General features: G+C 44.2%; 2 protein-coding genes and 1 long non-coding RNA gene across 3 annotated transcripts; 1 reads left to right on the top strand and 2 right to left on the bottom strand.

The window, feature by feature from the left end:
- The first annotated feature begins 1,210 nt into the window (after window positions 1-1,210).
- On the top strand, window positions 1,211-4,364 carry LOC139833410 (uncharacterized). The gene is made up of 2 exons (XR_011749108.1): window positions 1,211-1,733; window positions 2,801-4,364. It is a non-coding gene; the product is annotated as an uncharacterized lncRNA (long non-coding RNA).
- Window positions 4,365-19,812: 15,448 nt separating this feature from the next.
- LOC127327358 (uncharacterized) lies at window positions 19,813-21,210 on the bottom strand. The gene is made up of 2 exons (XM_051354132.2): window positions 21,055-21,210; window positions 19,813-20,358 (listed from the first exon to the last, which is right to left on the bottom strand). The coding sequence occupies exon 2, from the start codon at window positions 20,354-20,356 to the stop codon at window positions 19,976-19,978; it is 381 nt and encodes a 126-aa protein (XP_051210092.1). The 5' UTR covers window positions 20,357-20,358; window positions 21,055-21,210; the 3' UTR covers window positions 19,813-19,975.
- A 1,870-nt stretch (window positions 21,211-23,080) lies between these two features.
- Window positions 23,081-26,856, bottom strand: LOC127327359 (putative glucan endo-1,3-beta-glucosidase GVI). Its single transcript, XM_051354134.2, has 2 exons — window positions 26,582-26,856; window positions 23,081-24,277 (listed from the first exon to the last, which is right to left on the bottom strand). The coding sequence occupies exons 1-2, from the start codon at window positions 26,706-26,708 to the stop codon at window positions 23,292-23,294; spliced, it is 1,113 nt and encodes a 370-aa protein (XP_051210094.1). The 5' UTR covers window positions 26,709-26,856; the 3' UTR covers window positions 23,081-23,291.
- Between the last annotated feature and the right edge of the window lie 852 nt (window positions 26,857-27,708).

Raw genomic sequence — 27,708 nt, 5'->3', positions numbered from 1 at the left:
CAAGGAGTTTTGACATAGGTCTCTTCGCAAATCCGGTAAGATTGATGTTGTGGTTAACACAATTAGTCGGAAGACCTAATGCCAAGATCCTTGAAGTAACAAGAATAACCACTCTCCATAAGGATCTTTTGCGACTTATTCTAGGAGTTGCCCTTATGATGCCTTTTCAATTCCGAAGTCCGACCTTCACTTGATGATCTATTGAAGGCTGGTCCATAGCCTAATATTGGTGTCTAAAACATCAAGGAGAACATTACAAACAAAGTTGCTAAATGTCTTTCGGTCAATCCCTTGAAGTTATTTCTCCGGTGACAACAATTTCCTTCGGAGAAATTTCAATCTTCGCTGATCCTTGGCACTTCTCTAGCCAGTACCCTTCCCTTTCTGTTGGCCAGTACCTGAATTTCTAATCAATTCACACGTTGTGTGAATCCGTCAGCCATCTATGGTCCCCAGCCTTTTGAATGCACCTCAATCGTTTCATGTACCCATACCAAAAGAGTGACTATGATTTTGAAATTCAAAGTTGCTCTCGTTGGATAATCATTTGTGCTTCTACGAGTTACACTCTCCAAGAGTGCCTCGTTATGGTATCAAAGGCAATTTAACTCCTCGCTACCTTGTCCCTTCGTCAAGCGTGGAGAAATTGTCTACCAAAATTTGAAACTTCTTTTGTCTCCTCCGTTACCTTGACGTGTTTCATGTTGGTTAGTTCAAGAGATGTTTTTGAACATTCCTTCCATGAGTTAACCATGAAATACTCGATCTTCGTGAAGATCCATCGTTCCAGAGTTGTTCCCTCTTTCCTTTAGGTGCAGTTGAGCAACAACCTCAAGGGAAGAAAATGAAGCGCTTCATTCATGGTGTCGTGGATCAACTTCTTCAACATAGAAGATCGTCGTGGTATCGACAAGCTTGTTGAAGGACGGTGTAGTCCTTGTTACCTTCTCTTTTCCTACCTTAGGAATCTCGGGGACGAGATTCTTGTAAGGGGGATAGAGTTGTAACATCCCTGTTTTGCTAAACATAATTAGGAGTTGTTTTGTGCATCATGAGCATCATGTAATTTGCATTAAGAAAATTTTGCAAATAAATTAAAGTGGAAACCCTAGGTTTATGCAAGTCTTTCTCTATTTGAAATGTGTTCACATGTTTGAAAACCTCAAAACAAAAATGTATGGACTTTCAACTTTTATTAGGAAGGCCACTAAATATTTTATATAAAGTTTGCAGTTATTTTGAATCTCTCAAAAGGTTGCGAAAATAGAAAATGATATGGAAATATGGCCTGTTTTTAAATTTCCCCGGAAATCTCCAAGACATAGGGGGTTTTCTGAAAACCCACCCCTTGTCTTCTACCTACAGCCACACAGGCTCCTGCCTGTCGCCGCCTACGTCGTCGATCCCCGAAGGGATTCGCGCCGCCGCTCGCCGCCCCTGGGCGGGGATAAGCCTCCACGACGCCCTGCCCTCTCCCCTCACTCACCTTCCCTTCCTCGCTCACTCGCGGAGCTCTCCTGAAACCCTAGCACGGCTGCCGTTCAGCACCGCCGCTGCCGGCCGCCCGAAGCTCCGGCGAGCATCCTGGAGGCTTTGCCTTGTCAGGTGCTACCTCCACACCGAAGGAATCGACGCGGGTGGCCAGGAATCGACGCCGCCGTCCGCGTCTTCCCGAACGTCGGCTGGCCGTGTCATCGCTATCTGACCTCTCCGGCCACTCAATGGCGTTCATGGTGAGCAGTCAGTTCTCCCGAGCTTATCTGTTCTCTCTCTCTCGATCAGGTATAACTGGTAATGACCACTTCATATTCAGAATCATCTTCGTACAGAAGTTTCCGTTGTTTGCCTGCTGCTGTTGGTTTAGAGGCAAACCAGTTTGGTACGTGTGTATGTAAGCCTAGAAGATGCACACACAAACATCAGTTTCTAAACACATACTCCGGTTTGTAAGCACGCATATGTTGCTGTTAGTAATCCTGGCCAGAGATAGAAGAAGGTTCAGCTTTACATGCTCCTGGCCTGCAAATACGTATCAGATCATAGTGTTTGTCATGGCAGCTAGTACACCTTCTGTAGAAACTAAAGTTCGGCTACTCACACTTTTCGTGTGAGCACTTGTTCCTGTCAATATGATCTGCTAGTACCATATTTCTGAGTGATGTTTAATACAACTTCAGGACTGGTCGTCAATCTCTGAAAAAAATAGTAAAAACACACTCTAAACTTAGACTTGCTGCATCGTTACTCTGTATATAGTTATCCTAGCTAGTTTCAGGATGTCAGGTTAGCTACAGCCATGCCTTCTGGAAGTGACGTTTTCACTAAGTTCAGCACAGCCTCGGCATGTGTAGTCGAGTCCAGACTAAACCATGTCGCTTACTGGTTTCTGAGCTGAGAGGAGTACCTAGTAGCTGCCTTCTTTGAAACTCGTTTCCCCCTGTTGCAGGAATTTCAGGAAATGTGAAACCTGATAAAATCCATAAGTAATTCATACTTTAACCGAAAATTACAAACCAGATATCATAACGTTCAGAAAAGTGAAACCTACCTATTTAAGTTATTATCATGCATTTTTGAACAACTTCAATTAACAATTTTGTTAGAATAACGAAATACCACTTTATGGAAGTCATCGAAATGCAATGTTTTTATGCACTTGAATTCCATTTAAATTGATGATGTATTAGGGTTAGTTTCCATACCTTTAACATGTCATATCATCATCCTTGTATGAGCATTGCATCGATGCCACGTGTTGATTGTTTTACCTTTCCAATGTTTGCTTCTTCGCGATCGATAGAGTACGAGTCCGAGACGATGAAGATCAACAACACCGAAGATCAATAATTGTCCACCGACGAACAAGTCAAGCATGGGATCTTCGAAGATCCACTTCATTTTTGTCAGGGACAAAGGCAAGCCCTAGCCTGGTTCATATATGTTTTCGAAATGCTTTTACTTCTGGTTCCTACATATTGCACACGATTCAACTGTCTTTTATCGATAGGTAGAGTTATCCTATCAATTGCATGTTCCACCCTTGTAGCCTCAAATACCTGATCCACTGCTCCTAGCATAACTAGGTTTGGCATGTGTGCATCGCTAGAGCCTTTATCTCTTTATGCTTAGTTTGTTACGCTATTACTCCGGTCTTCGGACTGGAGCCTTACAATGAAATGAATCTAGCATGACAGGTTGACGTGGTAAGTATAGAGATGTTGTTAAACATGATTAAAGGCTTAGACGAGAGGCCACATTGGGATGTGGTGGGTTGTTTCGTTTCTGCCGACCCTAGGATGCGAGTTCTCGCCTCTTGAACCAAGACCGAGCGTACAACCACACGAGGCCCTATTATGGTACCCTCTCGACTCACTAACTTGCCTAGTAGATTCCATGAGTCACATAGTTTGCGCGTTATTTGGTCATATGCATTGAAAATGTTTGTGAAAAGGTGCATAGCATACAGGTAGGTAAGCGTGGCCGTGGTGGCTGGGGTTAGAGTCCCTGGAGAAACCCACCTCGCCTCACATCGTTAAGGACCGACTTCGGGACTTGACCCGTTACGGCGGAACAATCCTTAGCGCGTGACTCATGGTCTCGGCGACAGCAAGGTAAAGGTCGTGGTCAACCACCCTCTGCCGGCTTTCCAAGGAAGAGAGCTTATAGCTTGGCATTAAGAGTCGGTTGGCACGTGTGGGTAAAGTTGTGCACCCCTGCAGGGTTAAATCTTTTCGAAAAGCCGTGTCCACGGTTATGGACGACTTGGGAACGGACGTGGAGATCATAGAGAACATGAACCTAATCGTAAAACTTGGCAACCAATGTGTGTTTACGGATACCTTCTCCGGGTGTTGAGGGGGTGATCCGAGGATAGTGGTTCGAGATGATGAAGATTGGTGGAGACAATATGATGATCAATAAAGATAAAGATATCGCTCTCTTATCCCCTTTTAAAGGTTCTAAGTAGTCGAGCTTCTCTTCTCTCTTATCTTACAAAGGAAAATTGGCTTTACGCAAAAGAAGCTCCACAGAAAGTCCGCATACCCGCTTTGCTAAAAGGTTGTACTAAGTCTTGCTGAGTCTCTGTACTCAGCTTTGCATGCCTTTGTTTCAGACGAAGTCGCTCCAACAGATGGTGGTTTCTAGTCGACATCGACGAGTAGCTTGGGGTTCCCAGGTGGCAGCCTGGAATCTATGGGCTGGGACGTCGCCGTTATGCTCCTGGCCTCTTAGGCCTTTTGCTATCTTGCTATGTATAATAGCATAACTTTGCTTCCGTTGATTGATGTATGCCAGGTCAGTGACCTCTGCTTGTAATGCTTTGGTTCTTCGCTCAGTTATGAGCTTGTATTACTTCTTGAGTCGTAGAGTCACTGTTGTGTTACCGATTCTCTCACTGTAGTCTCTCGAGCTCTAGGTTAGGCTTATGTCAGACGAAGATCTGGTATTTGTCTAATCCTGATCCCGGGGGTGCCACAGTAGGTAGGTATGGTGGACACAAATGGCATAGTTTTTGGCTCAAGGATTTGGATGCACGAGAAGAATTCCTCTCAATACAAGGCTAGGCTAGCAAGGTTGTTTGAAGCAAACTCAAGTATAAAACGGTGCAGCAAAGCTCACATATGAACATATTGTAACTATTATAAGACTTTACATTGTCTCCTTGTTGTTCAAACACCTTAACCAGAAAATATCTAGACTCTAGAGATCAATCATGCAAACCAAATTTTAACAAGCTCTATGTAGTTATTCATTAATAGGTGCAAAGTACATGATGCAAGAGCTTAAACATGATCTATATGAGCACAACAATTGCCAAGTATCAAATTATTCAAGACAATATACCAATTACCACATGCGGCATTTTCCGTTTCCAACCATATAACGATGAACGAAGCAGTTTCAACCTTCGCCATGAACATTAAAGATAAAGCTAAGAACACATGTGTTCATATGCAACAGCGGAGCGTGTCTCTCTCCCACACAAGCATGTATTTATTCAGAGAATGAAAATAACAAAACGAAAATAAAAGCACACAGACGCTCCAAGTAAAGTACATAAGATGTGACTGAATAAAAATATAGTTTCAAGAGAAATGACCTGATAAGTTGTCGATGAAGAAGGGGATACCTTGGATATCCCCAAGCTTAGATGCTTGAGTCTTCTTGAAATATGCAGGGATGAACCACGGGGGCATCCCCAAGCTTAGACTCTTCACTCTTCTTGATCATAGTATATCATCCTCCTCTCTTGACCCTTGAAAACTTCCTCCACACCAAACTCAAAACAAGCTCATTAGAGGGTTAGTGCATAATCAAAAATTCACATATTCAGAGGTGACACAATCATTATTAACACTTCTGGACATTGCACAAAGCTACTGGAAGGTAATGGAACAAAGAAATCCATCCAACACAACAAAAGAGGCAATGCGAAATAAAAGGCAGAATCTGTCAAAACAGAACAGTCCGTAAAGACGAATTTTATTGAGGCACCAGACTTGCTCAAATGAAAATGCCCAAATTGAATGAAAGTTGCGTACATATCTGAGGATCACGCACGTAAATTGGCAGATTTTTCTGAGCTACCTAGGCAGATCGAAATTCGTGACAACAAGAAATCTGTTTCTGCGCAGTAATCCAAATCTAGTATCAACCTTACTATCAAAGACTTTACTTGGCACAACAATGCAATAAAATAAAGATAAGGAGAGGTTGCTACAGTAGTAACAACTTCCAAGACACAAATATAAAACAAAATTGCTGTAGTAAAATAAAGACATGGGTTATCTCCCAAGAAGTTCTTTCTTTATAGCCATTAAGATGGGCTCAGCAGTTTTAATGATGCACTCGCAAGAAATAAGAGTTGAAGCAAAAGAGAGCATCAAGAAGCAAATTCAAAACAAATTTAAGCCTAACCCACTTCCTATGAAAAGGAATCTTGTAAATAAACAAATTCATGAAGCATAATGCAACAAGCATAGAAAGATAAAACAAGTGTAACTTCAAAAATTTCAGCATATAGAGAGGTGTTTTAGTAACATGGAAACTTCTACAACCATATTTTCCTCTCTCATAATAACTTTCAGTAGCATCATGAGCAAATTCAACAATATAAATATCACATAAAGCATTCTTATCATGAGTCTCATGCATAAAATAATTACTACTCCCAACATAAGCATAGTCATTCTTATTAATTGTAGTGGGAGCAAATTCAACAAAGTAGCTATCATCAAATATAGGAGGCATAGCAAGCTTTATCCTCCATAGTAGGCAGCACCAAAAGACCACTATCATTATAATCATCATATATGGGAGGCATATCATAATCAACATAAACTTTCTCCTCAATACCCGGAGGACTAAAGAGATCATTTTCATCAAAACCGACCTCCCCAAGCTTAGAATTTTCCATAGCATTAGCAACAATAGTGTTCAAAGCATTCATATTAATAACATTCCCATTAGCATGCATATAAAGTTCCATGGGTTTTTTAATTCTCTCTTCAAACACATCATGTCCTAATTCAAGATAAAGTTCATAAAGATCTCTCATATTTTTGTTGTTTTCCATTATGCCTTACTAGTGTAAACAAGAAACAAAAAGATGCAATTGCAGGATCTAAAGGAAATATCTTCTAACACTCACACAATGGCGCCAGAAAAGTACTTAGTTACTTGGGACCGGAGTATGAGTGCCTTTTACCTTTCCTCCCCGGCAACGGCGCCAGAAAAGTGCTTGATGTCTACGGGTGCTTCTATTCTTGTAGACAGTGTTGGGCCTCCAAGAGCAGAGGTTTGTAGAACAGCAGCAAGTTTCCCTTAAGTGGATCACCCAAGGTTTATCGAACTCAGGGAGGAAGAGGACAAAGATATCCCTCTCAAGCAACCCTGCAATCACGATACAAGAAGTCTCTTGTATCCCCAACACACCCAATACACTTGTCAGATGTATAGGTGCACTAGTTCGGCGAAGAGATAGTGAAATACAAGTGGTATGAATGAATATGAGCAGTAGTAACGGCGCCAGAAAAGTGCTTGCTGGCGTGCAGATGATGGTAGTAATATTGCAGGAAGTAAAGATGCAGTAAAACAGTAAACAAGCGATGATTGCAGTATTTGGAAACAAGGCCTAGGGATCATACTTTCACCAGTGGACACTCTCAACATTGATCACATAATAAATAAGTTCTCTTCCTTTGTGCTACATATACTCTTGTTTGATAATGAACATCATTCGTTGTGTAGGGCTACAAGAGCACCTCAATGCCGGAGTTAACAAGCTCCACAACATTCGACATTCATATTTAAGTAACCTTTAGAGCATAATAGATCTTTGCAATTTAAACCGAGTACTAACATAGCATGCACACTGTCACCATCACACTACGAAGGGGGAATAAATCACATCAATACTATCATAGTAATAATTAACTCCATAACCTACAAGAGATTATGATCATAGCCTACGCCAAGTACTACACGATGCACACACTGTCACCATTACACCGTGAAGGAGGAATAGACTACTTTAATAACATCACAAGAGTAGCACATAGACTAATAGTGATACAAAGCTCATATGAATCTCAATCATGTAAGGCAGCTCATGAGATCATTGTATTGAAGTACATAGGAGAGAGATTAACCACATAGCTACCGGTACAGCCCTTAGCCTCGATGGAGAACTACTCCCTCCTCATGGGAGACAACAGCGTTGATGAAGATGGCGGTGGTGTCGATGGAGGAGCCTTCCGGGGGCACTTCCCCGTCCCGACGGCGTGCCGGAACAGAGACTCCTGTCCCCCAGATCTTGGCTTCGCGATGGCGGCGGCTCTGCAAGGTTTCTTGTACCGTGGCTTTTTTCGTCTCGAGGTTTTAGGTCAGGAACCTTTAAATAGGCGAAGAAGCAGAGTCGGAGGGCTGACGGGGCGATGACACAACAGGGGGGCGCGGCCCAGGCCCTGGCCGCGCCGCCCTATCATCTAGGCCCACCAAGGCTCCCCTCTGGTGGCTCTCGGGTGTTCTGGAAGCTTCGTGGAAAAATAGGATGCTGGGCATTGATTTCGTCCGATTCCGAGAATATTTCCTTACTAGGATTTCTGGAACCAAAAACAGCAGAAAACAGCAACTGGCCCTTCGGCATCTCGTCAATAGGTTAGTTCCAGAAAACGCATAAATATGACATATAATGTGTATAAAACATGTGAGTATCATCATAAAAGTAGCATGGAACATAAGAAATTATAGATACGTTTGGGACGTATCAGTCGTCGTCGCCGCCATCGTCGAACTGCGGCGGCGCCGAAGCCGCCTGGCTGCTGCCTTGGCCGGCGTTTCCCCACCGGCCACTGGTGCGAGGCGGGGACGGCGATGGCTTGTACAGGTCGTCGTCGGAGGCTTCGAGGTCGATGACGGGGACGGTGGCGCCGGATGGAGGAGTCGCAGGCCGGCGGTAGCGAGCGACGTCCTGGAGGAGCCTCGCCTGCCGCTCCGCCTCCTCCTTCTCCCACTGCTCCCTCGACCAGGCGCAAGCCTGGTCGAGCGGCATGGCGTTCTTGTTGGAGATATGCCCAAGAGGCAATACTAAAAGTGGTTATTATATATCTTTATGTTTATGATAAATGTTTATATACCATGCTATAATTGTATTAACCGAAACATTGATACATGTGTGATATGTAAACAACAATGAGTCCCTAGTAAGCCTCTTAACTAGCTTGTTGATTAATAGATGATTAGTTTCATAATCATGAACATTGGATGTTATTAATAACAAGGTTATATCATTATATGAATGATGTAATGGACACACCCAATTAAGCGTAGCATAAGATCACGTCATTAAGTTATTTGCTATAAGCTTTCGATACATAGTTACCTAGTCCTTTCGACCATGATATCATGTAAATCACTTATACCGGAAAGGTACTTTGATTACATCAAACGCCACTGCGTAAATGGGTGGTTATAAAGGTGGGATTAAGTATCCGGAAAGTATGAGTTGAGGCATATGGATCAACAGTGGGATTTGTCCATCCTGATGACGGATAGATATACTCTGGGCCCTCTCGGTGGAATGTCGTCTAATGTCTTGCAAGCATATGAATAAGTTCATAAGAGACCACATACCATGGTACGAGTAAAGAGTACTTGTCAGGAGACAAGGTTGAACAAGGTATAGAGTGATACCGATGATCAAACCTCGAACAAGTAAAATATCGCGTGACAAAGGGAATTGGTATCATATGTGAATGGTTCATTCGATCACTGAGTCATCGTTGAATGTGTGGGAGCCATTATGGATCTCCAGATCCCGCTATTGGTTATTGGTCGAAGAGAGTTCTCACCCATGTCCACATAGTTCACGAACCGTAGGGTGACACACTTAAGGTTTGATCTTCCTCGCTGGCGGAAATCTGCAATATGTGCTTGATGCACCGCTAGGTGACCCTCCTGCAGAAACTGAAACCGATGAAGTAAAGAATGTTTACGAGACTCGGAAAACTCGGTACTCTCAAGTTCAGTGTGCCATCCTATGCAGTCTGGAAGCCGATCTTCAAAAACGTTTTGAGCACCACGATCCTCATGAGTTGGTCAATGAGCTGAAAGCTATCTTTGAAACTCATGCGGCCGTGGAATGCTATGAAGCATCGAAACACTTCTTCAGCTGCATGATGGAAGAAGGCAGCTCCGTTAGTGAGCACATGCTCGCCATGACCGGGCATGCGAAGAAACTCAGTGATCTGGGAATAGTGATTCCTAACAGACTGGGGATTAATCGTGTCCTTCAATCACTGCCACCTAGTTACAAGAACTTTGTGATGAACTACAATATGCAGAACATGAACAAAGAGTTACCTGAACTCTTCGCCATGCTGAAATCTGCTGAGATTGAGATCAAGAAAGAGCACCAAGTGTTGATGGTCAACAAGACCACCAGTTTCAAGAAACAGGGCAAGTCTAAGGGAAAATTCAAGAAGGGTGGCAAGAAAGCTGCCACGCCTCCTGTGAAACCTAAGACTGGCCCTAAGCCTGATGCTGAGTGCTATTACTGCAAGGAGAAGGGACACTGGAAGCGTAATTGCTCCAAGTATTTGGCGGATCTGAAGAGCGGCCTTGTCAAGAAGAAGAAAGAAGGTACATCTGATATACATGTTATAGATGTTTATCTTACTGGTTCTCGTACTAGTACCTAGGTATTTGATACTGGTTTGGTTGCTCATATTTGTAACTCGAAACAGGAACTAAAGAATAAACGAAGACTATTGAAGGATGAAGTGACGATGCGCGTTGGAAATGGATCCAAAGTCGATGTGATCGCTGTCGGCACACTTCCTCTACATCTACCTTCGGGATTAGTTTCAAGCCTCAATAATTGTTATTTTGTACCCGCGTTGAGCATGAACATTATATCTGGATCTTGTTTAATGCAAGACGGTTATTCATTCAAGTCTGAGAATAATGGTTGTTCTATTTTTATGAATAATATCTTTTATGTTCGAGCACCTGAAAAGAATGGCTTATTTCTGTTAGATCTCGATAGTAGTGATACACATATACATAACATTGATGCTAAGCGAATTAAATTGAATGATAATTCTACTTATATGTGGCACTATCGTCTTGGTCATATTGGAGTGAAACGCATGAAGAAACTCCATACCGATGGATTACTTGAATCACTTGACTTTGAGTCACTTGATAGATGCGAAGCATGTCTAATGGGAAAAATGACTAAGACTCCATTTTCTGGTATTATGGAGCGAGCTACAGACTTATTGGAAATCATACATACCGATGTGTGCGGACCAATGAGTGTAGCATCACGCGGTGGTTATCGTTATGTTCTAACCTTCACAGATGATCCGAGTAGATATGGGTATATCTATTTCATGAAACATAAATCCGAAACTTTCGAGAAGTTTAAGGAATTCCAAAGTGAAGTAGAAAATCAACATAACAAGAAGATTAAATTTCTACGATCTGATCGCGGAGGTGAATATCTGAGTTATGAGTTTGGCATGCATTTAAAGAAATGCGGAATACTTTCACAATTGACACCGCCGGGAACACCACAACGAAACGGTGTGTCCGAACATCGTAATCGAACTCTCTTAGATATGGTTCGTTCTATGATGTCTCTTACTGATTTGACGTTATCATTTTGGAGTTATGCATTAGAGACAGCCGCATTCACTTTAAATAGAGCACCATCAAAATCCGTTGAAACGACACCGTATGAATTATGGTTTAATAAGAAACCTAAGCTGTCGTTCCTTAAAGTTTGGGGTTGCGAAGCCTATGTAAAAAAGTTACAACCGGACAAGCTAGAACCCAAAGCGGAGAAATGCGTCTTCATAGGATACCCTAAGGAAACTACAGGGTACACTTTCTATCACAGATCCGAAGGCAAAATCTTTGTTGCTAAGAACGGAACCTTTCTTAAGAAAGAATTTCTCACTAAAGAAGTGACTGGAAGAAAAGTAGAACTCGATGAGATTGATGAATCTTCACTCGTTGATCAGAGTAGCGCAGTACCGGAAGTTGTTCCTGTGCCGCCTACACCGACAACAGAGGAAGCTAATGATAATGATCATGAAACTTCGAATGAGATAGCTACTGAACCTCGCAGATCGACAAGGGAACGTGCCACTCCTGATTGGTATGATCCTTGTCTAAATGTCATGATTGTGGACAACAATGATGAAGACCCTTCGACGTATGAAGAAGCGATGATGAGCCCAGATTCCAACAAATGGCAAGAAGCCATAAAATCCGAAATGGGATCCATGTATGATAACAAAGTATGGACTTTGGTAGACTTACCTGATAGCCGCAAGGCTATCGAGAATAAATGGATCTTCAAGAGAAAAACAGATGCTGATGGTAATATTACTGTCTATAAAGCTCGACTTGTCGCAAAGGGTTTCCGACAAATTCAAGGTGTTGACTACGATGAGACTTTCTCACATGTAGTGAAGCTAAAATCTGTGAGGATTTTGTTAGCAATAGCTGCATTTTTCGATTATGAGATTTGGCAGATGGATGTCAAAACGGCGTTCCTTAATGAAGACATTGAGGAAGAGTTGTATATGGTACAACCCAAAGGTTTTGTCGATCCTAAAAATGCTGACAAAGTATGCAAACTTCAGCGTTCAATTTATGGACTGAAGCAAACATCGAGAAGTTGGAACCGACGCTTTGATAAGGTGATCAAAGACTTCGGGTTTATACAGTGTCATGGAGAGGCCTGTATTTACAAGAAAGTGAGTGGAAGCTCTGTAGCATTCCTGATATTATATGTAGATGACATATTATTGATTGGGAATGATATAGAACTATTAAGCAGTGTAAAAGGTTATTTGAATAATAGTTTTTCAATGAAAGACCTTGGTGAAGCATCATATATATTAGGCATCAAGATTTATAGAGATAGATCAAGACATCTAATAGGGCTATCACAAAGTACATACCTGGACAAGATTCTAAAGAAGTTTAGAATGGACGAAAGTAAGAAAGGATTCTTACCTATGTTACCAGGCAAGGTCTTGAGTAAGACTCAAGGTCCGGCTACGGCAGAAGAAAGAGAAAGGTGAGTCAGATCCCCTATGCCTCGGCAGTAGGCTCTATCATGTATGCCATGCTATGTACTAGACCGGATATAGCACATGCTGTTAGTTTGACTAGCAGATATCAAAGTGATCCAGGAATGGAACACTGGACAACGGTCAAGAATATCCTGAAGTACTTGAAAAGAACTAAGGATATGTTTCTTTGTTATGGAGGTGACCAAGAGCTCGTTGTAACCAGTTACACCGATGCAAGTTGGAACACTGATCCTGATGACTCTAAGTCACGATGCGGGTACGTGTTTATATTGAATGGTGCTGCAGTAAGCTGGGCAAGCTCGAAGCAGTGCACGGTGGCGAAGTCTTCAACAGAATCGGAGTACATAGCGGCTTCAGAGGCTTCATCAGAAGCGGTATGGATGAAGAGGTTCATTGTGTATGGTTCCTAGTGCATTGGACCCACTAGTCATCTACTGTGACAAAATGGGTGCCATCGCCAATGCACAAGAACCAAGGTCACACAAGAGGCTGAAGCATATCAAGCTGCGTTATCATTCGATTCGCGAGTACATCGAAGATGGAGAAGTAAAGATTTGCAAAGTACACACTGATCTGAATGTAGCAGATCCGTTGACTAAAGCTCTCCCTAGGGCAAAGCATGACAAACACCAGAATGCCATGGGAGTTAGGTACCTTACAATGTAATCTAGATTATTGACTCTAGTGCAAGTGGGAGACTGTTGGAGATATGTCCAAGAGGCAATAATAAAAGTGGTTATTATATATCTTTATGTTTATGATAAATGTTTATATACCATGCTATAATTGTATTAACCGAAACATTGATACATGTGTGATATGTAAACAACAATGAGTCCCTAGTAAGCCTCTTAACTAGCTTGTTGATTAATAGATGATTAGTTTCATAATCATGAACATTGGATGTTATTAATAACAAGGTTATATCATTATATGAATGATGTAATGGACACACCCAATTAAGCGTAGCATAAGATCACATCATTAAGTTATTTGCTATAAGCTTTCGATACATAGTTACCTAGTCCTTTCAACCATGAGATCATGTAAATCACTTATACCGGAAAGGTACTTTGATTACATCAAACGCCACTGCGTAAATGGGTGGTTATAAAGGTGGGATTAAGTATCCAGAAAGTATGAGTTGAGGCATATGGATCAACAGTGGGATTTGTCCATCCCGATGACGGATAGATATACTCTGGGCCCTCTTGGTGGAATGTCGTCTAATGTCTTGCAAGCATATGAATAAGTTCATAAGAGACCACATACCACGGTACGAGTAAAGAGTACTTATCAGGAGATGAGGTTGAAAAAGGTATAGAGTGATACCGATGATCAAACCTCGGACAAGTAAAATATCGCGTGACAAAGGGAATTGGTGTCGTATGTGAATGGTTCATTCGATCACTGAGTCATCGTTGAATGTGTGGGAGCCATTATGGATCTCCAGATCCCGCTATTGGTTATTGGTCGGAGAGAGTTCTCACCCATGTCCACATAGTTCACGAACCGTAGGGTGACACACTTAAGGTTTGATGTTGTAATAGTAGAACTTGAATATGGAATGGAGTTCGAAGTATTGTTCGGAGTCTCAGATGGGATCCCGGACATCACGAGGAGTTCCGAAATGGTCCGGAGAATAAGATTCATATATAGGAAGTCATATTCTAAGTTTGGAAATGATCCGGTGCATTTATGGAAGGTTCTAGAAGGTTCTAGAAAAGTCCGGAAGAAATCACTTTGGAAGGCGGAGTCCCGAAGGGACTCCACCTCCCATGGCCGGCCAACCCTAGTGGGCGGAGTCCAAGGTGGACTCCACCAAGGGGGCCGGCCACCCCCCCACATGGAAGGGTGGGAATCCCACTTGAGGTGGGAGTCCCACCTTGGGTAGGTTTCCCTACAACATGGAAGGTTTTGGTTGGGGTCTTATTCGAAGACTTGTAGTCCAACACTTGGGGGTTCCACCTATATAATGAGGGGCCAAGGAGAGGGGGCCGGCCACCACAAAGCCACAAGCTGGCCGCACCCCATAGAGGCCGGCCACCCCCTCTCCCAAACCCTAGCCGCCCCACTCCTCCACCTCTCCCGCAACGGTTAGCGAAGCTCCGCCGGAGTTCTCCATCGCCACCGCCACCACGCCGTCGTGCTGCCAGATTCAAGGAGGAGCTACTACTTCCGCTGCCCGCTGGAACGGGGAGAAGGACGTCGTCTTCATCAACACCGAACGTGTGATCGGGTACGGAGGTGCTGCCCGATTGTGGCACCGTCAAGATCTTCTACGCGCTTTTGAAAGCGGTAAGTGATCGTCTACCGCAGCAACAAGAGCCTCATCTTGTAGGCTTTGGAAATCTTCAAGGGTGAGTCTCGATCATCTCCTCGTTGCTCCCATCTTCTAGATTGCATCTTGGCTTGGATTGCGTTCTCGCGGTAGGAATTTTTTTGTTTTCTATGCAACGTATCCCTACAGTTCTCAGCGGGGACGAGGTCCTGGAGGGACCTCGCGATGACGGCCTCGAGGATGGCAGCGTCCTCGGCGCTTTCGGCCTCCTCCACCTTCACCTTCGCCGGCTTGCGCTTCCGCTCGCTGGAGGTGTCCTGTTCGCGCTTCGGGCGGAGCCGTCCTTGTGCCGTCGAGGGCTCGTGGATGACGATGCCGCCGCCGCCGCGCGTGCGGTTGCTCGGCGGGGAAGCCGGCTCCTTTTTCACCGGCGCCAAGGATGGTGCCGACCTGGAGAGCGACCTCGACGCCGTGTCGGAAGACGACGAGCTGGCAGCCATGCGCCGTGGCTGCCAGCTGTTTCCCCGGCGGCGGCTGGTCGATGCCCTCGATGGAGGGGGCATCGTGAGCACCGGGGAGTTGCCGCCCTCGATGTGCTCGAGGACGTTATGGAGCGTCCTATTCGGCGTGCTCCACCAACGCCGGCGACCCGCGGCTTTGTTGCGTGGAGGCGGAGGCGGCGGGCCGTCGTAGGACGCCAGTTCCCACTCCCACCGCCGGAGGAAGAAGGAGTTCCACCTCATGTAGTTCTCGGGGTGGTGGCGCGGGTCGGCGCGTTCTTCCTCCGTCATCGCCATCCGAGCCTCCTCGATGGCGACGTCGAGGGCGTGGCCCTGGGGCGGCGGCGGGATTGGCACGCCACCAGCACTTAGCCGCCACCCGCCGCCGGGAGGCCTCTTGTCCGGCGGGCAGGGGTACCCCGCCTGGTGGAGGAGGTGCCCCTCCCACGCGTGGAGCGACCGGCGGGGGAAGCCGTTGTTGGCTGCGCCGTATTCGTCGTTGAATGCCATGGATCGGGAGAGTGGAGGGAGAGTGGAGCAGGGATACACGTCGCGGCGAGCGGAGCGGCGTATATAGGCGCGGCTGGTGCCGGCGATTAATGCCGCGTGGAATGCGACGCGTCCGCGGCGAGCTGACCGGCGGCAGCCTTTACTGCGCGCGGAAGACGATGCGTGCGCGGAAGACGATGCGCGTGTCGCTGACCGGTCGGGGCCACCTCTGCGGCGAAGCCGAAACGAAAGCGCGGGAGAGATTTCTCGGCGTTTCGCGCGCTTTCGCTTCATCCGGAGTCCCCGAGCGCTCCCCGGTAGGCCGGGGTTGGCGTGGGCTCGCCGGATGGATGAAAAAGCCCAAATCCGGCGAAAAACGAGAAACCGGGGGCGCGGCTGGGACATTTTTCGCTGTCCGGATGAAAAAATGGCACGTCGAGGACCTGTTCGGGGAGACGAGTGGAGATGCTCTTACGGGCAATCGTCCTTGCTAGCTCATGCAAACTTCAAATGCAATTGGTTAAGCTTCCACGATCAAAGTATACCACTTTTTTGTCAGTTTATGCACACAGATTGCATTGTTTGTTCACACATGGATAAAAGGTTGTTAAAATCCATCGTTCCTGAAAAAAAAGTCGCATGCAACATAGTACAAGATAGATCCATATATTGGCAGACCTTCATAATCCAATTACAAAGAAAATGCACCCATACACTCATATTCATCAAGCATGGAACACATTTTTTTCGATAAGGGGTAGCCTGATGCATACGGCTTTTTATTGCTTTATTATCAATTCGAGTTACAAAACCATTACATATCACGGATCATTCAATGTCTCAACATGGATAAGCCAAAGGAAAATGAACAAAAAAATTAGGCGCCACAAGATCTTCATGCAAGTCGCCTCTCAGAACGCCAACCGCACCGGCTGTATAAATCTCGTGCTACCATCGCCCCCAAAATCCATGTCCTGACACACATCCTCCGACTGGAGATAAGACCACATATGGATCCAGTGAGTAACCAAAGGGGTAACCTGCAGAAAAGATGGAAAGCTCTTTTTGTTAAAGATAAAATCATTACGGACGTTCCAAATTTCCCATAATAAAGCACATACACCCACTCGAATGTGTTCTTTATCCGTCTTAGTCACTCCATTTAGCCAATTACCAAACATGTTTATGATATTAGCATGTGGCGGAATATTAAAAGCTATATAGATTATATGCCAAAGGAGCTTAGCAAAAGAGTAAGAAAAAAAGAGATGTTGGATTGTCCCATCTTGATCACAAAAACAACATTTATAGCATCCCTGCCAATTACATTTCTTGAGGTTATCCTTAGTAAGTATTTCTTTTTTATGCACGAACCACATAAAAATTCTGATTTTAAGTGGTACTTTGATCTTCCAGATACATTTCTTAAAATTCCTAGTATGTTCATCTAGTAGATCAAGATACATAGATCTAACCGAAAAAACTCCCGCCGAGGTGAGCCCCAGCGGAAAGCATGGAACAAATAGGACGTTGAAGCACATAGTTTTGACTGTTTAGATGCATGAAACTGATGAAACCTGACAAAACATGGACACGGTTCTTCGTTCAATATTTTTAGTAACTACACCTTAACATCATCCAGCCCTTGATCCAGTAAATCCCTGATACTAATATTCATAATTTCCTTGACATGGGTCTTCTAGAATGTCAACCATGCCTCCCATCCCCCGAGCAGGATAACGCGGAGTCCCAAAGGGTATGGACTGTGGAAAAGACCCAGGAGCACCCATCTTGTGATAGTAGGCTTCTTATCATTTTGAGTCCTCTCTCTTGGTGGTCTCTCCTTGTGCATATTTGTAACTCTCCTTACTCAATGAAATATGGCAAATCTTTCGTCACTGTTTAAAGAGTAATTATACTGTTTGCGTCTTTCGTAAGGCAAATCCCCTAGCTCTTAAAGAAAATCTAGACTAGATTGTTTGCTTGTCTAGTCAGGTGAATAATTTGGTTCCGAAAGAAAAGCTAAATCCTGACTAAGTGGTACCAATAATACAAGCCAAACTAGAAACCCCATGCATCACATCACCATGGAAAACATACTTGCAAATACCTCAATACTCCATAATCCGTCGACAAATAAAACTAAAAACCAAATCGATGTTCATCCAATACTGAAACAAGAACACGTGTCCACCATAGCATGGAGATTAGAAGCTGGAAAACAGAAAAAATGGTATGGGCGCCAATAATTGTTTAACCTTTGTTGTAGTAGACCAGGTCAATAGATCTTATATATTGTTTCGAAGCTGATAAATCATATATATAAAAAATCTTAATCGATAGATATTCATAAGTATAATTATACATATCATAACCCATTTTGTATAACTACACCTAAACAGTATCTAGACACATTGTTGTCTGGTGGATCATTCCTATTCTACTCCCTCTGTTTTTGAAAAGCTGCTCAAGTTTTTCATGATACGGATGTATCAGTATAACTAAGATATATTCAGATACATCTGTATTTAGATAAAGTTGAGAATTTTTTTTTAGAAACGAAGGGAGTACTAATGTTCGTCTGCCTAGACTACACGGATCGACAAGCTAGCTTTCACAAAAAAAAAAACAGCGGGTCATTACGAGTGTTGCTCTTATATCAACTGTACTCACGGCGTTAAATAATTGGACATGCGGCTCAGCGGCTGTTGAGGTTATCAAATCACTCCTCTGCACCTACCTACAGTCTCAACGAGTATATAAGCTGAACACTCGAAACTGCGCAGCTAAAATGTAAGGCTGCCTATCTTTTTCATGGTTGCTACTTGGTGTACACAAAACTAGTGTCGGGTTGGCCTATGGCGACGATGATCAGCTCTAGGAGTGGGATGCACTGGGAACATGTGTTAGAGTTGAGAGCACCTAGGCGAGCTGATTCAACAAGCCTTTGTTACACGCCTCCATTCTGGAACTTTCTCTGCTGTATGCATCGCGACAGCGAGGGCATCTCCTCCTCCGTTGTTCTGAGCATCTGCCAACTTCAGCAGTCCAGCAATACGGCATAGGGGTTGCCAAACATTAGTGCTCCTGGTGCCAGAAAATAAAATTTAAAAAGGTATATGTTTGTCAAAAAAAAACACACAGTATTCTGATTGTATTTTGGACTGATAAATTTGCACAGAGTAATTCAAAATGACCTGCTAAAAAACAAGAAGTTTGGCCATGTTTTTACAATTTTAAATTCCCATGCAAATATCATCAATATCTTTTGAAATTTCCTCTGATGGCTATGAATATTGAAATCTGCATGCATGCTTGTTTTGAGAATTTTTTGAAATACAAAGTTTTTTTTTTAATATTTCTGTGCACTGGTGCGCAGGAGCCAAAAGTCTGCACTCATTGCAACGCTGGTTCTGGTGGAGTTATGAAATGTGTACCACTGCATCTGCCTCCTCCCGAGCAGGCCTAAGCTCGTTCCAAACTCTTGAGTGTACCCGGTGCAAAATACCTAATAATACTCATCTTGCGGCTCTAGGTTTCTGGTCATTTTTGTCGATGTTCCCAATAGAGGATTGCAGTATTTGTTGTATCTTCAGGCAGACGAATTGACTGGGTTCAGAAGAGAAGCCAAGTTCTGACCAAGCGAAAACAGCACAAACTGCAAACTTGAGGCAACAAAACACCAAAACTATATATTTTCTCATACTTCCATAATTCAACAACAATATAAAAAGGGTGCCACTATTTCTCAGTTGACTGAGAACTAACTTCATTCTTAGTTAGATGATGTTATTAAATCTTAGTTGCAACTCATGTTGAAACTAATGACTAGCACGAATCACGAAGTAAATCAAATGAATCACGAAGTAAATCAAATGGTGTAGAGCACAAACTTAATTCTCAGCTAGCTGAGAACTAGCAAATCGCATATAAAAATGAAAACTACTCATGAACTCATAAACTCATGTCCATCCATCATAGAAACAACAGAATGCTGCCGACTTAAACACACAGTTTAGAAGCTGGAAACTACAGATGTGTAACAAAAACATAGGTTCTTCAGAAGCTAAAACTGTGCAAGGAAGATAGGCTCACTGCGGAGGCACTTCCGATGGCTTGCTTCCGACGTCAGCTTCGGTTGCTTTGTAACCCAGCCCAGGATGTGATGGCTTCTCTTGTTCGTCTTCGAAGTCGCGGGCATCCCGCAGCGAGGCCTCAAAGTCGGTGGAGTCCATAGCCGTTGGTAGGAGGCTGCCAATGTCGTCTTTTGCACCGAAGCCTCCGGCTCGCATGACATCATCGGCAGAGATAGCAGCTTCCATGTTCATATCTACAGGTTCATGACCATTTACCGGACTCACCTTTCCGGTGACAGAATCTGCATTGTGCGTCAGGGTGCCCTGATCAGGTGACAACGCATCTAACTTAGCTTGTTGAGCTTGTTGCCCACTGCTTAAGTTCTTCCCATCCATGCCTGGAAAAATGTGCTACTAGATATATGAGAACTCCATGGAAAGATAACACAGTACACACACTAATATGAGGCTTAATTCGTCTTTCTTAACAAAATGCCAATTGGCAAGACGCAAATAAAGTGTCCTCTTTGTTGGTAAGCTATCCTGATTCCATATTATTTGCAACATCCGAAACTGCAGGCAAAGCTACTGTGACTTCATGGAAGGATTACAACACCCGCACATGGCATAAAGTATCACCATCAAACTAATCCAACATTAGCTTCCGGTTGCCCCCAATGGAAATTTCTACGGAACAATGTCCTCATCCTAAGCATCAAGTTCAGTCAGAAACATAGTGGTCTTTTTTTTGGGTGTGCCTTCACAAAAATCATCAAATATGAAGTTGCTAGTGTCTAGTGACCTAACCTTATAATTTTTCCACTACATCTTTCACCAACACTTACTTCTACTAGCGCCGCGAATAACCTGACTCTGTTATTTTTATCTCAAAACGAGCATAAATCAATTTCTCCAGCGCGTCCTGCTTTCAAATCAAACAACTTCTGGTGCAGAAATAGACCAGCACGAACGCTACTCATGCAGATCCATCACTACTACTGCACAAATCGACCGAAGACCAGACGCGGAGTGACAAATCAAGCACAGAGAGGACGAAATTAACCTACAGCAAGGCGAGTCGCCGCCGCACTCACCTCCTGGAGATCCGGCCGGCGCAGAAACGAAGCGCGGAAGACTGAAGGGCCTTGCACGCAGCGAAGGAAATCCCAGGTAATCCAATCCCCTCTTCGCTTCGCCAGGGCACTTCTACTTTCTAGAGCTGCTGGCTACGTGTTCAGCGGAAGAAGAGGGTAACGTGGCACCATTCTGCCTCTCTTGAGCCCAATGGGCTAGTTTTTTTTTTAGACGAGCCCAATGGGCTAGTTTTGGCTGGGCCAGACATCTTCTGCTATTGTTTTGGATTCAGTGCTCTCGCTATGTTAAGAAAAAATTTAAATTTTTTTTACAAGTTATAAAAATCATGAAAATAATTCTGAAGACTGTCATTGATACATTCCACAATCATGCAAAATCCCAATCCGAAATTCTTTTTATTTTGAGCTAGATAAAAATGACAAAATCTGATATGTTTTGAAGATTTGAAAATGACAACTCAGATCTACAATTTTGTCATTTTTGTGTAGCTCAAAATATTAAGTATTTGAAATTGATTTTTTGCATGTTTGTGGGATACATCATTGACTATGTGCGGATTTTTTCCAGAATTTTTTGAAACTCAAAAATATGATTTTTGATTTTTTTTTTAAAACGAGATCACTGGTGCCCATGTGCGCCAAATCTCTGTCCATTAAGTTGAGCAGTCGTGAGGCTTTAGCCTAACCTCTCAACAATCCTGATCGCATCTGATTGCAAGACAGTTGTTACAGACATCCGATGGCGGTATGAGGAGATATGAAACTGTTATTTCTGAGATCAAGTCACGATCTGCATCTTTCAGCAAATGCAAAATCGTTTTTGAAGGAAAGGCTTCGAATTTTGAAGCTCATAACCTAGCTAGACATAGTTTATCATTTGGAGTTGCCCGCCATTTGTGGTTGGGCACTCCCTATTCTATTAACATTCCTGTAAACATTATTGTTGATTAAAGTCTAGCAGGTTGTCTAAAAAAAAAAAAGTTGAGCAAGCATGTAATATACTACTTTCTGTTTCTCATTTTCGGTATCAGAACTTGCGGTGTGCTTCAGGACGTCCTGATAATCTGCCAGGGCACCTGGCTTAATTTACTGAGTATCATGCTTAAATTCTTAGTTTTAATCAGAACTTCAGAAGTCTTTGACAAGATGTAGCTAAACTACAGTCCTCCTCGGAAGCACTGCAACAAGGCAAAGTGCAGGCAGAGGTACTACGGCTTCATGTAAAGATTATGACACCCATCAACGACAAGCATCGCCGTTAGCTTCCAATTACCTCTATGGAAATTCCAACGGAAATATGTTCTCATCCTAACCCCCATTTCAGTCCGAAACGCACCAGTACTATTTTTCGCCCTTGTGTGTATACAGAAATTGTCAGGAACGATGCTGCTAGAGATCTAAAATTATATAAATTTTGCACTACATCTTCCACTTTCTTTTTGTATCTCAAAAGATTAAGTGGACGAATAAAATTTTGCACTACATCTTCCACTATTTCTAGCCCGTGTGTGTACTTCTACTAGCGCCGAGATTAATCTAACTTCCTTTATGCATCTCAAAGTAGAGCATAAATCAAAGCCTCATGCTTTCTATTGCTCGATTCCTTCAGCGCAACTACAAATCGAGCAACTCCTACAGCATAAATAGAGAGACCTAACTGTACATGAATGCTACTCATGTGGGTCGAAAAGAACCGAAAAGCAGATACGGAGTAGAAGACTGGCACAGAGCTAACCAGTTGCAGGGAACCTGTGAACTATGTCTTCGTTTTGCATTCAGTTGGGCCAATGATTCAGGTAGCTAGATTTATTTTCCCTTTGCAAAGTAGCTAAATTTTCCTTTCCCCTTCAAAATAAGTTCAGAAAATCTGCAACCGGGAGTGCAGAGAGTACAGAAGTATGCAAATTGGCAGTGCAGATTTTCATTTCTTTTCTAGCTGTAATTGGAGGCTCAGAAATTTCGCTTCATGGAATTTCCTTCAACAAAGAAGCACTGATAATTGTGAAACTACACCGTGAGAGAAGTGTTAAATAGAACTGAATGAGCACATTGGACTAGTAAATCATAAGTATCAATACAAATCAGATCCAACGCACTCGTGACACCTAAAGCAACGAACTACTGCTGTACAGAGCTGTAAATTGTAAACTTGTAAATCGGAGTAGCAAGGTAATAACTGGTAAATGAATTAATATGTGTGTGGTAAAACTGAATCTATACTGTCCCTCTTCTCAGTCTCAGTAGGATCCGGCGAAGTCGACGGGGTACACCGCGGTCATGTCCGGCTGGAAGAGCCCAAAGTGCTGCTCCGTGCCCTCAGCCTTCTGGTTCTCGTTGAACATGGCGAACAGGTACGTCTCCACGGCCTTCCCCGGCCGCCGCGGCGTGCCCGTGCCCGCGACCACGTGCCGCACCACGTTGTTGTTGTACGCCGCCGCGTTCTCCACCGTGGCCCCCGTCGCGCCGCCGCCTGACGGCCACCCAGTCTCCGACACCACCAGCTCCAGCCCCTGCACCCCGGCCTTCTCCACCGCCGCGTGCGCCGCGTCCACGATCGCGTCGAACATGTTTGTGTACACCAGCCCGCCGTCCGTGATGGACACCACCTTGGAGTTGGACGTCGCGCTCGACCCGGCCAGCAGCGCGTACCCGAGCTGCACCGTCTCCGGCTCCGCCGCGTAGGCGAAGTACGGGTACACGTTCACCAGCAGCGGCGCGTTCTTCGACAGCAGGTGCGCCACGAGCGGCACCATGACCGGCGCCGCGCCCTCGGAGAACGCGCCCTGCGACGGCGGGTACGACGCGCCGAGTATGGACGTGGCAACGGCCGTCGTGACGGGCACGCCGGTGACACCCACCGCCCTGATCGCGGCCTCGAGGTTCCGTATGGCAGGGAGGACGTGCACGCCGAGGTCGCCCGGGATGACCTCGTTTCCTGCCGTGATGTACCGGAAGGTGACAGTGCCGGCGAAGGGCTTGACGTAGGAAGCCACCCACGAGGCGGCGAAGGACTCGTCGGAGGCGAGTTGGGCGAGGTCCTCGTTAAGCGTGCCAAGGACGACGCCGATGCCAGTACCCCGGAGTGCGGAGAGGACGGTGGTGTCCGGGTGGAAGAGACGCACGTACTTGATGTTGTTGGCTTTGTACATGGCGATCACCTTGTCCGGCGACGGCAGGTTGTTGGCGATCATGCCGTAGTTCACACCAATGGCGCCTTCAGCCCCTGTAGATTTTACATGTAAAAGCATTAGAATCTATTGTTCTTTCATCACAAGGAACTTAGCGACCATGCATCAAAATTCAATTGTAAACGATCAAGTAAACTACCTATTTGCTGGAAATTAACAATGTTGGGAAGAGAAAAGAAGAAATTTGTATGAGGAATGATGCAATCTTTGATTAACGGTGTTCGCATTCACATTAGCCAGCCATTTTTTAGGGAAAGTTACCTAGCCATTTTGACATTTGTTTCTACAACAGGTAGGATGCCTACCGTCTGAAATCATATTTGTGTACAGTAAGCCATTACGAAATGAAGAAGGGAGCAGTAGGTAGGCAACTTGGGTTACGTACACGAAGTGACACCCTAGATTAGTGAAGGACGACTGGTTCTAGCCAACAAATTTACAGGACGGAAACCTAGTCGTTGTACGTGGCCATCAAAATTCTAAGTTAAGTCTTTACCGAGTTAACGTCTGTGTAAAGTTTTCCTACCTAGTACTAGAAATGGCCCAACCCTATCAACATATATTCATAAACTTTAGTTGAGCATGCAATGGATATGTACACTTTTTCAACTTGGTGTCAACAGTGTCTGTCAACGTCCAAGTTGAAGTCAGAAATGTTGTTGAGAAAAAAGAAAATGGCAAGTTGATATGCATGCGTCAGCTAAGTTCATCGCATCTCTAATCCTGCCTAATTAGAGCTGGTCCATGATAGCTCAAGGATAAGCTATATAAATGATGCATGGGAATCAAATTGTGAGCTGCACAGAAATGCAGACGAAAAAAACCCTCTTGCGTCATGTGTCTTTTTTTCTGTATAGAAAGGATGGTATCTATTACAACAAACTTCTGACCTAGAGCTTAGGGTGTGTCTGATATGGCCAAATACAGACGAAAAGAAGGTTTTTCCTCCTGTCATGCATTGTCATACTAAGATGAGATCAACAAGTAATTAACTCTAATTTAATCAGCTACGAAAAGAGTTCTGCCTTTTGAAGCCATCACGCAAAAACAAATACAACGCGCACGATACTATTTTTGCTAGCGACGTAACATCTACTACAAATAAACAATGCAAATATCATATACTAGTATTCAAAATTATGTTTAGGTACGCTTGTACAATCCTGTGCCGACTAGTCTATTTGCCGATAGATAGCTAGTGAGAAAAGAGTAGGCCCACGAGGTACAAACAGGTACTTTGCTGCAACTTATAATATCCAATATAAACTATGCTTGCAATATGAATAGAGGGCTCTGATAAGGAAAGTTTTGTGCAATGATACAGAGCTAATTAAATTAAATAACCAAATGTTAAATTATTTTTTCCGGTTCTGCCATTGTGTGAAACATTATACTATAGACTTTCAAAAAAAAAACATTATACTATAGAGTATTAGATTCCATGCACATAATGAAGCCAATCATGCATGATATGCTTCCCTAGCATGATTGTTTTGTTATAGAAAAACCAACCAAGAAGACAAAGAATAAGATCGGCCTGACAACCACCTCTAGCAGTCTAGGTACGCCTCTACCTGCAAGGCATAAACAATGGAGGCAACGGATTTGGCGCCATCTTTATCCTAAAGGATCCCCTCCGAAAACGAAAATCCTTTATCCTAACCAGGGTGCAATCTCGATCGGTTGAGCCAAGAACTGATGTGAACACACTGATTGCAGGCTCGTTTCGCCAACAAAGTAAAGGGAGCTAGCAAAACCGCAATGGAGAATTAAGGTCTGTTTTGTGGTTCAGAAGGGAAAATAGCAAGGCCTGTCAAGAATATACTGGACGGTAGCAGGCATGGCAAAACACGTAAGGCATGCCGAGAATGTATTGGGACAGTGGCAGATGTGTACCGGCACAGATACATGTAGGCGTTCGGTGATCAAAACCGCAATGAACAATTTAGGTCTGTGTTTTTATTTTTTTGGTTCAGGATGGAAAATAGTAAGGCCTGCCAAGAATGTACTGGGACGGTAGTAAAACAAGAAAGGGAGGATGAACCACGCTTCTAATCACGCTTATTAAATAAAGAAACAAAAAAAACGTCTATTACATCCACAAAAAATAGACGTGTACGTACTTACAAAGGGGATAAAGCGGAAGAAAATACAGGTGAGAGCTGGGCATTGACGTGCTGGAATAAATTGGCCGCGGATCTAGCTGAGCACTTGTGAGATATAAACAGCAATTATGTGCGTGTACGAATGAGCAAGCTATACTCATGGATCACGAGCTAAAGGTATTAAACAGACGAAGAAAGGAGAGGTGGGCGATGATGATCGTCGACTGAACTCACCCTGGAACAGCACGGACGACGCACAGAGCAGGAGGCTGCAGGCGAGAATCCATGGCGCCACCGTCCTCGCCGCACCGGCGCGGCCGCCGGCAGCTGCAGCAGCCGTCCTCGCACCGGCAGAAGACATGATGATTGATCTCTCGTCTTCCTCTGGACTCTGTCCCTCTGTGGTGTATCTCTGAGCTCTGAGATCGATATGCAGTACCTGTTGCTGTAAGCTGGATCTCCTTTCTTGGAGTCCGTGGGGCTCCAGGTCTCTTTATATAGAGAGATGGTACAAGAGTCGAGGGCAATGGCGCGCAAGCTGCTAAAATTAGATTACGTGCGGGAGGTGGGAGGCGTGCGTTCGTGCGCGCCGAAAAAAAATCAATGGCAAGCCACCAAACCGCACGACAAGCGCCTCCTTCGTGCATGCGGCCTCACCTCGCCCTCAAGGGTGCGGCGGTTACGTTCAGATCACCAGCAAACGAAAACGGACGGTCCACGCGGCGGCGCCAGCGCGCCACGCGTACGAGATCGACGGCCCGGATGGCGTTAACCTGGTCGCTTGGACCGTGTCCTGGTTCATTGTCGATAGGCGATTAATGGCGGTCAGGACCATTAATTTGGAGATATACTACGAGGCGTATCAATCTCCTTTACGCACGTACGTACGTACAGCGGATCGGGAGAGATTTCCTGCTTAATTATAAGTGCGAATAAATATGGAAATTAGTCATTTATGCTGTAGATACCGGGTGGTTCTGCTTTGCAGCTGCGCAGCGAAATTCAATTACTTCCGTATATTTCTGCTTCATTGTAAGATTATAACTATACTATAAATATGGAAATTAATCATTTATGCTGGAGATATCGAGTGGTTCCGCTGGTAGTAACGGCGTAGGCAAACGAGTCATTATTGATGGTGGTCAGAAAAATAAGAACAAGGAGTAAAATCAGCATCTCCACCGGCGACCCCAAATATCGCCCGACAACAACTCTGGACAAGTATTTTCGGGCTGCCGACAAAAATTGTTGCGGATTTGGAGCCGACCGCCGCATCGGTGCCACCAAAATATGTTTTTTCCTAAAATTCCTGAATAAGTCTTAACAAACCATTCAATATCAACCTAGTCTCCTACAACAAT

The sequence above is a fragment of the Lolium perenne genome, chromosome 1 (assembly GCF_019359855.2).
Source record: "Lolium perenne isolate Kyuss_39 chromosome 1, Kyuss_2.0, whole genome shotgun sequence".
In the NCBI taxonomy this organism is placed as follows: Eukaryota; Viridiplantae; Streptophyta; class Magnoliopsida; order Poales; family Poaceae; genus Lolium; species Lolium perenne.
Note: the sequence above shows the minus strand (reverse complement) of the source record. Positions and strands in the feature narration are given on the sequence as shown.

What these genes read in the sequence shown, in the direction of transcription:
- LOC127327358 (XM_051354132.2), bottom strand. Translation starts at nt 20,356, where the DNA reads ATGGATGGGAAGAACTTAAGCAGTGGGCAACAAGCTCAACAAGCTAAG.
- LOC127327359 (XM_051354134.2), bottom strand. Translation starts at nt 26,708, where the DNA reads ATGTCTTCTGCCGGTGCGAGGACGGCTGCTGCAGCTGCCGGCGGCCGC. An exon ending in GTCGTCCGTGCTGTTCCAGG is followed by an intron (nt 24,278 to 26,581) that starts GTGAGTTCAGTC and finishes TAAAATCTACAG; the next exon opens with GGGCTGAAGGCGCCATTGGT.